The sequence below is a fragment of the Nymphalis io genome, chromosome 13 (genome assembly GCF_905147045.1).
Source record: "Nymphalis io chromosome 13, ilAglIoxx1.1, whole genome shotgun sequence".
Classification (NCBI taxonomy): Eukaryota; Metazoa; Arthropoda; class Insecta; order Lepidoptera; family Nymphalidae; genus Nymphalis; species Nymphalis io.
This window is the reverse complement of record NC_065900.1, coordinates 11021337-11032859: the sequence shown is the minus strand read 5'-3', so window position 1 is coordinate 11032859 and position 11523 is coordinate 11021337. Positions and strand designations below refer to the sequence as shown.

Here is an 11523-nt window from a genome sequence, read left to right as displayed (position 1 = left end):
AACGCTCTTAGACATTGGCGTTGTAAGAAATGTCAACCATCGCTTATAGCCAATGCGCCACCAACCTTGGGAACTAAGATTTTATGTTCCTTGTGCATGTAATTACACTGGCTCACTCACCCTTCAAACCGGAACACAACAATATCAAGTATGTTTTGCTATAGAATATCAGATGAGTGGGTGGTACCTACCCAGACGATCTTGCACAAAGCCCTACCACCAGTAAATATATTACTTACTTTTTATCGCGTGTTTTCACGCATTATATTTTATGACAAAATTAATTATACGTATACCTTTACATAATTAATTTTTCAAATAATTAATTAATTACTTTTAGAATTTCCTCGAATAATAAAAGTAAAATCTCTAGCTAAAGCTGACAAACAGTTACCAAGCCGAATAGCCAAAAGGGATTATATGAATCGCATTAAGCGTGATCCTGAGAAATGGGAACAATTTAAAGAAAATAATCGACTAAGGTACGATACAAGAAAGGCTCTAGGTAAATAGAAAACTGTAAAAGATACGACATCGAAAGAGAGAGAATTAGTAAGAAAACGATGGAGACGAAATTCCTATTGCTATAGAACAAGGAAAAGCAACAGAAAAGTTAATTTTATAAACGAGTCGTCATCGACAACCGATTCAGGGTAATGTTTTATATATTACAAATGTCATCATCAATCAATCAATCAACAGCCAGTCATTGTCCACTGCTGAACATAGGCCTCTCCCAAGGTGCGCCAAAGCTCCCTGTCCTCCGCCTTCCGCATCCAGTTGGTGCCCGCCACCTTCTTAAGGTCATCCACCTTCTTAAGGTCATCCACCTGCTTAAGGTCATCCACCTCCTTAAGGTCAAATGTCATCATAAAATACATGAAAAACATATTATAAAAAATTTTATTACAAGTTGCCGCCGGTGGTTTCACCTCGTATTTTCGTCTTTGATGTGTTTAGTATATTTCATTTCAAATGAGTAGTTAACCGTCGTTAAATCGTCGTTATTATTTCACTTAAGAGATTGTATCAATTATTAATATAATTCGATCAAACTGTTTTTTTCTTTATTCAATGTTATATATATATTTACACTTAATAGGCAATTGTTTGACCGTTGACTTGCCTGATCTTAAGCATCGACACGGTCTAATATGTATCACGCTTGCCTAAAAAATACCTGTTCACTCTGGATTTAAAGACACCAACGTTGTACCTATCAGGAAATACGGACTCAGGCAAAGCATTCCACAGTTCCGCAGTGCGAATGATGAATGTGGATACAAAGCGCTTCGTACGTAGGTGAGGAATTTCCACTGTGTACCTATGGCGCTTTGGTCTCGTTTGCCTAGCCGTTCGATAGTAAAAGGGGGCGGAAGGAATTAGTTCATGTAATTCCAGTGCACATTCTCCGAAACGTATCCGATAGAAGACTGAAAGTGATGCAACCACACGTCGATGTTCGAGACTTTGGAGTCTAGACTCGACCAATGTTTCATCTCCTATCATATATATATAATATTGCGTTTTTATGTGCTGCTTTTTTACTTACCACAGAAAATTATATTAAACAACTTCGGTTTAAATTATAAGAACAATAATTAATAATAATAAAAGTTTTTTTAATCTGTAATATAATATTCAAAATTATCTAAATTTTAAATATATACTTCTTTTAAGTAGGTTCCTATAACACTCAGTATTATTTACCTACCCGCAGTTTTTTTATACAAATATGTTTACCGTTAAATAAAATTATGTTTATGACTTTATTTATTCTTAAAGTTATTCTTATGAATAATTTTAAAATATTGATAAATATTAAGATATTTTTCATTATCAATTAATTGCTTAGATGTGAACGTTACATGATGAGGATTACTTTGTAAATGTAATTTTTTTATTTCTAGTATCGTCAACTGAATATTGAAATATAAGTTGATGTAATTGTTTATTTTGTTGGATATGCATATTTATTATTTCATAGTGTTTTAAGACATAGCTGCGAATTATTTCTTCAGAAAAATCGTTTACTGTTACTATAATATTTTTTTCTTTTAGTTTCAGAAAATAATAACTTGAACTATATTACAACGGTAATGAGTGATCCGGTGATTGATAACGGCTCAGATGATGACGTCATCGAAGTCGTGAGGGACGAGGCGCCCATCGAAATATTATCAGACGGTGAAGAAATGGAAATCGAGAAATCTAAACAAGCAAATCTATCCCTTTCCCAACCATTCAACTTCGCCGCACCAAATACACCAGCAGAAACAACATTAGATGAGAAAGAATTGAGTGAGCAAGAAGATCCACTTAGAAACAATTTCTGTGAAACAGAAAACACTTTCACGATGACAGAACGTGAAAAGAACACAGTGCCCGTTATCACTCGTACTACATCACTAGAAGATTTGTTCAAAGCGGATGACAAATCAAACCATGACAGTAGCGGTGAAAATTGTTTTATAAACGTCACTGACGTTGGGAATAGTTCAGTAAATGAAGCAGAACAACTAAAGCAGAAAGTTCAACAAGATTTATCTTCAAACTCAGAAATAGATAAAACATTAAACATGAATATATCTGATGTTCCTATAGATGACTTATTAGCTAATAAGATGGCTGACGACAGTAGTGAGAAAATGTAATAGTAGTCTTTTTTAATAGTTTATACGCGGCTAGTAGTTTTTTTTTTTCAAAATAATAGTTTTGATAACAATAATTGTAATTGTATTTCACACCAGTATTTTTAACGATAAAATAATCTTTACAATATAAAGTAATGTGTTAGTAGAACTGATATTATATTATTAGTCTTGTTAAAATTTATAATACATAGCTATAATATAATGTTAACAGTATAGTGTACCGTTTTATCAGGTTTTTCGTTCAATTTAATTTAAATGTATTTTATGCTAATGTCTAAATGAAATGATGCGTACCTGTCAGAGTCGTGATTGAAAGGAATAATAAAATTCACCATAGAATATCATTTTTAACTTATAAACCTAGCGATATTGGAATCTAAACAAGATTCCAATATTTTTATCTTTATTTAATTGACATTTGAATAAGAAGGTAAGACACAGCATTGTTTAACTAATCACCCGCCAAACAAGGTTTATAACTAAGACCGTAAATCTTATAATAATAATATTTCCAAAAATCATTACAAGGTAAATATTATTAAAAACTCAAAAAACATATTTTATTACAATTAAATTTGTGATTTTAAGAAATGATATATTTTTAAATTCATACAATGTTATCTTAAGTTTTATTGTTATAGTGTAACACAATACGTGACAGACGTCAGGGTCATATTCTCTCAGCGACCGGATGTTGAACGAAAACTAAACAATATTTTATCAACCATTCCACAGTCATATGAAATCGATAATTTACTTTAATTTATTTTTAAGTTTTTACATTAGGCTATTCATAAGATTTTAATAATAATAATGAAATTTTAATTGGAGCAAATGATAGTGACATATTTACAAGCTTTTTTTTAACATCTAATAATATGTGTGCGTCAAATTCTGCCACTGACTTTCAGTTCAACTTAACTGATTGAGGTGAATTAGGTAAATAAAAGCTTGTTTATAAACAGTCTTAGATCTATTTTGAATTTATTGTTTGTAATATGCTTTAGTAGATAATATAAAATGGTGTAAGTTAGCCTTAAACAATATTAATTTTAATTTGAGAATTGTTATATTGAATTAATTTGAGCCTTTCTTTTTAATTAAAAATAACTTTTAATATCAATCCTATTATTTTCCCCAAAAGTTGCTGTAACTATGACAAAGACTAGTTTGAAGATATAAAAATAAATATCGGTGTCTAGAAATCCGCGATTTTAAGGCATTTCCTGCCTCGAACAATAACTCTAAACCAGCATTCTCCGGCGACATTTTCGAAATGATATGTCATACAAACCTTCAAAAAAGAGCCTACTCATTCCTTAAAGGCCGGCAACGCACCTGCAAGTTCTCCGGTGTTGCAGGTGTCCATGGGCGGTGGTAGTCACTTTCCATCAGGTGAGCCTCCTGCTCATCTTACATAAAAAAATATAGTTCTCTAAAAGGTACAAAAAACATGTTCAGTTATTAATATGCTGTATTTGTATATTTGCCATCTTATTCTTTTAATGTTGAGCCTTTCTCGTACAGCTTCCCATTTATTTTTTAGCTTAATGTTCTCACGGCATATTATTTTATTCGAAAAAATATCAATTGACTGAATTTGAAACGCTTCAAATACAAACATAACAACGTAAAAATCAATGACATTTATATATATTAAAAAAAAGGTATTGATTAATTAATTAAATATTTAGTCTTAATAATTTCACAGAGTTAGAGAAAAAACAACGGAATGCCTCAACAAATTGATTTGACTAAAACTGTTGATTGTTATTGACATAACGCCACTGATATAAAATATCCCTCTTAAATATATGTCTAATTTAAAGGTATATAATAAAAAACGAATTATTTCCATGTTTCAATTATGATATAAAAATAGATTTGATTTCAGCCGGCTTCGGGGCTCGATATGTGACGATGAGAGGTCGAAGGGTTCTAATGATTGGAAATCATCGCTTCATGAGGCACTATGATGGTAGAGGTGGTCGCACTAGATGGCGGTGTTGCAAATCGTTCAATCGGTGCCGAGCAATTGCAATCACGTCTGGAGACGTCATCAAGAAACTTAAAAACTTCCATAATCATTGATTTATATACTAATACTACACGTATATATTAACTAATTGTTCGAATAGCTTGCTTGTATCACGTTCTTATGTCGAATGATGAAATGGTTTTAGTCGATGTTTTTATAAATTTTATATTTTATATTATATACAATGTAGTAAACGAAATCATAGGTTAAGTTAGAGGAAGCAGTAACTTCAGTTGTATTAGCAGATTTATCTTTAAATAATTTTATATTAAGATATGTACTGGTGGTAGGGCTTTGTGCAAGCTCGTCTGGGTAGGTACCACTCACTCATCAGATATTCTACCGCAAAACAGCTGTACTAGATATTGTTGTGTTCCGGTTTGAAGGGTGAGTGAGCCAGTGTAATTACAGGCACAAGGGACATAAAATCTTAGTTCCCAAGGTTGGTGGCGCATTGGCTATAAGCGATGGTTGACATTTCTTACAATGCCAATGTCTAAGGGCGTTTGGTGACCACTTACCATCAGGTGGCCCATATGCTCGTCCACCTTCCTATTCTATAAAAAAAAAATGTAGTTCCTTTTAATGTGAAACATTTTTATGTATTAAAAATGTTTAATTGTATGGAAGGAATCATCGTTAAGGAAATGTTAACATTAATGTAATATATCACTATGTTCAGCGTGTTTTAAGACATGTTGGCTGTTAATGTATTGCTGTAACAGCCGTTAATAGAATATTGTTAGTATAAAATACTTTTTTTTATCTATATGTGATTGTTTACATACATTTTTACTTGTATTGTATCGTTGTAATAATGCTTAACTTTTTAACTTATTAACTTAAATTTAAATGACTATTAGTAACAATTGAAACGAAATGTTTAATATAATTTTAAAATAAAAAAATCATAGTGTCAAAACGCCCCATTGTACATATAGCTATGTAGAAATAGATATTTAGATCAACTTAAACTGCCACTAAAATAATTTAAAGAATAAAATATAAATTGGTTCATTTTACTAAAATCTACTATTCAATATTTTTTAATATTTCAACCTCAACTATTAATTCAAAGGCTGTAAGACTAATTCCTTTGCAATGGTAACAATTGAAAGTCGACAAAAAAGTGCCTGCAAACAGTATTCGAGATAGAAATAAAAACCTTCGAACCCTTCTTCAGCAGGATATAAAAATCAATATAATGATATAGACTCTCAGCTACCCTATTGCCAACCCTATTGGTAAATGTTGGTTTCCTAATAGCATTTTTTATAAACTTATTTGTTATAATTTTTTTTTTGTCATTAAAACATTTTATATATAATAGTGATGTTTTCATTACGAAATTATTATAAATAAAATTATAATTATTTATATATTAAAGTACTAAAACAATCCAATAAAGGAATACATACATATTCAAATCACAAGCATATATTGAAGAAATATATGAAATTTCAACCTTATTTTTTAAACACGTTAGCCTAAATTCAAATTTTCCTTTCAGAACTTGAAATAATATACGGGGGCGGTTATCCGAAACTAATGTACTGCGGGTTCCTATACCGACCACACAATGCGTATCGACAGAGACGAATGCAGCTCTGGTACTGCAAATACAGGAACACAAGGCAATGCAGGGCTATAGTCAGGACGTTGGATGGAAAAATCGTTAAAAACGAAGAAAGGCTATATCACACTTGCATCTACCATAATCGACGGAGGAAGTGATTGAAATGAACTCTTGCCATAATTAATTACGTTTCAGAAAATTCGAGAAGTTTCTTGAAGAATCGCAATGCATGTTTACATTATGTGTTCCATCTATGTTTGGCTATGGAACCGTGCACGCGATTGAAAATGACATGCTTTTTAATTATTAACGATTTTTAAATAAGACAAGAATTTTATCTTTAGTTATTATATTCTCACATAAAAAGCCATTTTTAACTTTTAATTTAATTATTATTAAGGTATCGTATAGTTATATTCTAGTCCGATTTATAAAAGTTCATCAAGAATATATAAATTGTATATAGTATATGATCGTTAAACATAGTGTAGTTATATACTCGTCCATTTACAAACGTATTTTGTTCCTATCAATATTCGCAATAAGACAATGCAACAGATTTTGTAATGCTTAATTTTAAGAATATGTAGATACAGTCTGTTAAAAATAAGTTATTTATAACTTGGGTAACCCTCCATTCCCCTGTAAATGTTTTTATAAGCAATAATTCCACACGACTTTTTTGTGGCGCGAACGCTACAAATATGTTACTATGTCAGAAATGCCACGCTAGTGGTGCAATCAAGTCACGATGCGTGAACGCATAAAATACGAACAAATACAAGAATTATTTTTTATATATATAAGGTTAAAATTTAAAATATGCATAAGAGTTGAACACTAGGTACAGTTGGCATTATTATATTCAAGTTAAAATATATTTTGTATATTAAATGGCTGAAAAGCTACAAGAAATGAGTAAATATCTGTACCAACCCTAACCTAACCCGACCGTAAAATGTTCAAATACCGGTTCGGGAATCATACTATTATACATAGACGTTTAAAGATAAGCCTTCTAAAACGTAGGAAGCGTGTCACGAGGTAAAAGTGGAGAGGGGAGGGATACCTGATCTGTCACGGAGTGACCTTGAGAAGCGGAGAGACAGTCAGTTTAGATGGAAAAAAATGTCTGGTCTCAATGGATCCGTTTAGCACAGAACAGTGAGAAAAAAGTCTCATGTCTGGTGTACTAAACACCAGACATGAGACCTATGTCCAGCAGTGGATTGATGTGAGCAGATAGTGATGACGACGATCTTTGAAGTGCTATATTTATTGAATTGAATATCGCATATTTACTTTTTGGCATTTCAGGATAGAGTTGACGCTGTTCTTACAGAATAGCTCCACGATATCGAATATATTGAGCCTTCTGATATTGTTATAATAAAGGAAGAAATATTAAACATTACATAACTTATAATATTTATTGTAAATACTTTTAATATAATATTACATATCATTTAAGCTATAACATAGACACGACAGTTTATCTAAATATTTATCTTAAGCTTTAACATGATAGAAGGCACTTACATCCTCAATTGTTAGGCACAGTGTGAAATGGAGGAATGGTCTCAGTTTGGCACAATTTAATATAAAATGCCAATAAATTTTATTCTTAACAATGTAAATATATTTAAAAAGTGCTTATATAAAATTAAGATTGTTAAAAAGTCATATCAAAATTATCGCAAATGCGTTCTTTGATTGTAATAACAATAAGTTAAATCCTGTAAATAGGGATACTGTTCCTTAAACACGATAATCTAATTAGTAAGTCTTTGGAAGAAGATACGATGTTAAATGTGGTTGTGTTCCAAGAAGGATCTAACGATGACGCTGTTGTGGGTGGTGAGGCTCGCCCTGCAGCCCAGTTGGATGCGTTTGTTGCAAGTCCACCTTATCTTCTTCTTATAGCACTCGTGTTTGATAAACTTGTGATCACCGACATGCACCACAAGATGCCCTCGGTTGGAGAGACCAAAGCGAACTGTAAAGATGTCAAAAGTCAAAATTAGATGTAGCTTAAGTCAATACTATAATTTTAAAGTTATGTTTACAATAGTCTAAATAATGTGCCATTTTTTTATTATTTAGAATAATGCAGCTTTATTATTAATAAATTTTCGAAAGATTATTTCAGATTTATGCACCGAACAATTCGTCTAGTAAATTATTATATCATCTGTAATAATCTCTTTTATTATGTAATTAAATAAAAAAAGTTTATTGTTGTTGAAATAGGAATCGAATATTATTTGTGAATAAAAAAAATAAAAAAAAATTTATTAAACACTTCTTTTAAAAAATACAATTTTTTTATAATAAATGTAAGTGTTTTGTTTAAATTAAAGATGTGACACATATTTAATAATTATTTTATTTTTCAACAGTTTCTCTCAAGGAATCAGAGTTCAATGCAATTCAATGACAATATTTTTATAATAAAAGAAAATATATATCATTGAATATAGATTATAAATATACTTAAATTTAATGTCTCACTATATATTATGTGTTAGTACATAGGTCCAAGCATTAAAAAGCAGTCCCTAACGCAGTTTTTCCTTACAGTTGGCTTGATCGGTACTGGTATTGACTGCTTCGCCTCCTACTGCCTCAGTAAGCAGGGCAAGATGGGCATCAATGTCGGCGGCTACAGGTTCAGGTTTAACGGCTGCGCTAGGAACGGTAAGATCAGATGGAGGTGCTCCAGAGGTCCTTGGTGTAAAGCCGCCCTCCACACATACCGAGGCAGGATAGTCTATATACAGAGCACACACAACTGCGGCCCGAAACCTCCAAGCTAAATTAAATCTTTATCGGTTCTGGGAATTATTTAAACGCTTAGACAAATTACCTTTTACCTCTACCCATATTTAGTTTTCCATCTACAAATATATTTTCCTACAATATATAACATTTAGAGTTGAATTTTTACAGACTTAACTTGGTATACAGTTAAATTAATTCTAAGCCAAAATATTAACATAATTTAGAATTAATATATTTTCTTCTGTATACATGAAATACTTGTAAAATTGTGAGATTTATATTTTACGTTCCTGTCTATGACAGAGTTTTTCTCTGACTTGTATAACAAGAACTAACTTGTTACACCCTGCCATGACATGGTTTGAATTGTTTTTAATATCATTATTATTATTATAAGAATGAATATATTGATTTAGAAAATATGATTATAGCTATAAAATTAATATTCTCGATCGTAAATGTAAGATGTAATATATAAATTATTTCAAAACTTTCAAAATGAAAAAAATAGTACAAAGTTTTCATCAAGACAAATGTACAGTTTGACACTATTTGTGTTGTCCAATCGCGAAAGTAAATATAAATAAACAATATAGACCTTGAGCGGGCGTGCATTTCATTGGTCGATATCTAAAATAATCTATGGTATTCATTACGGATTCGTGAAAAATTTGCCATTTGAATGTGGATGAAGTTATCGTATCATAGTAGTTATAAAAATTAAAGTGGATTTAAGTAGTCGAGTTGTATGAATAAATATATATTAATCACCAACCCGCATTGGAGCAGCGTGGCGGACCTGGTGGAATAAGCTCCATACCTTCTCCTCAAAAAGGGATAGGAGGTCTTAGCCCAGCAGTGGGACATACATAGGCTGTTACTGTTTAATAAACTGTTTGTAGTCCTATTAGCAAATAGCATAGAATAATAAATCTAGAGTTGGGTAACTTTACTCCTCATGTAATTGAAATATATATTATATATACCAATATATTTTTACATAGATAATATGTGACGAATCTTATTCTAGTATACCAACGATGAAAATCTTTGACAGGGTTTCAAGATTTTTTCGACTTAAATAATCTAAATTTAATTTTGAGAAGGTACAATATAATACTGTTTTAATAATGTATTATTTGTGAATGTCTATTTTAAATCGAATATGATTGACCTCTTAATATTTAATTCGAAGCAATTTTGTCCAATAATGTGAAACTTATACTATATACAAAGAAATGTGGTATATAAAATTGTTATGTATGTATATATTTTCTGAATGTTTTGCCAAATAAGAAAATGCCAAATGCTAGCGCGTATACATGATTTCTATGTTTGGTACCAATATGAATCTAAGCTCAACTAATTGAACAATCGAATTTTATAAAACTCTCTAATATACCACAGCTCTTATATTATTTACATAAGTGTGTAATTTATCAGATACATAGTAGCAGAGAACAGCTAATTTATCGAATAGTTATTGATAAAAATGTTTATTTTATTAAATATATTTTTATATTTATTATTATATAAGTCCGAAATAGATTGTACTTAAATATATTCTCAAATATAAAGTGACCGATGTTATATGAATTATTTTTGTGACACATATATATATATATGTATCTTCCCTCGAATTGATTCGTCTCGTATAGTAAAAAATATATTATATATAAAGAATACTAATATCGAATCAAGGGAGCAAGAATATTATTTTTGTACAATGTTCTTCGGACAACCTGATTTTTTTTTTTATTTGACAAGGATTATCAATTTGAGTAGTAGGATCAAATACAGGGTGTGCTTGTTCCGACAAGCAGTTTTATTAATTTTCATGTTATGTATAAAATATTATATGTAATAGAGGTAGGAAAATGTATATGTTAATGCGTCATATTTATTTTTAAAGTAGAATAGATTGTGTATTAAATGAAAAAGGTAGATATATAAGTAGTTATTATATAATTACATATGGTACAGATTATATCGAACATCTCAGACAATACTGATTGTATCAAAAAAAAAAACGACAGACAAATTGTAAGCATGTGACTAAACAATTTTATGTTTGCTAAAAAAAATCTAAGTTTTTTATATAGATTACATAACAGATTAAATAAGAACGCATTCGACGTAACGTAAACACAAAAAAAAATAAAAAACCACATTTATACATTACATTCCAAAATATATGGACTTTCATACAAATATTGGTATATTTGTTGTTATAAGTATTCCGTGGATCGCGTGTTCTTCACTTTGTACGTACCGTTTTCGGATTTCGACAGAACCCTCTTACCGTGTTGGTGACAAGAATTTTCTCGAATGACCGTGTTTTCGTCTAGTATGACATATGCTTTACACTTCGGGTACGAGGTACAATCCCATCGAAGGCTCTTGTTCTTGTTGTAGTACAACTGACCTTTGTAGTAGAAACGTCGTTTCATATTCGCCATCAATACAAATACACC

At 30.8% G+C, this 11523-nt stretch overlaps 1 protein-coding gene across 1 annotated transcript; it reads left to right on the top strand.

Annotated features, from left to right (window-relative positions):
- The first annotated feature begins 428 nt into the window (after nucleotides 1–428).
- On the top strand, nucleotides 429–3746 carry LOC126772738 (uncharacterized). The gene is made up of 2 exons (XM_050493271.1): nucleotides 429–653; nucleotides 2062–3746. Exon 2 carries the CDS (start codon nucleotides 2100–2102, stop codon nucleotides 2652–2654), a length of 555 nt encoding a protein of 184 aa, XP_050349228.1. The 5' UTR covers nucleotides 429–653; nucleotides 2062–2099; the 3' UTR covers nucleotides 2655–3746.
- The last annotated feature ends 7777 nt before the right edge of the window (nucleotides 3747–11523 follow it).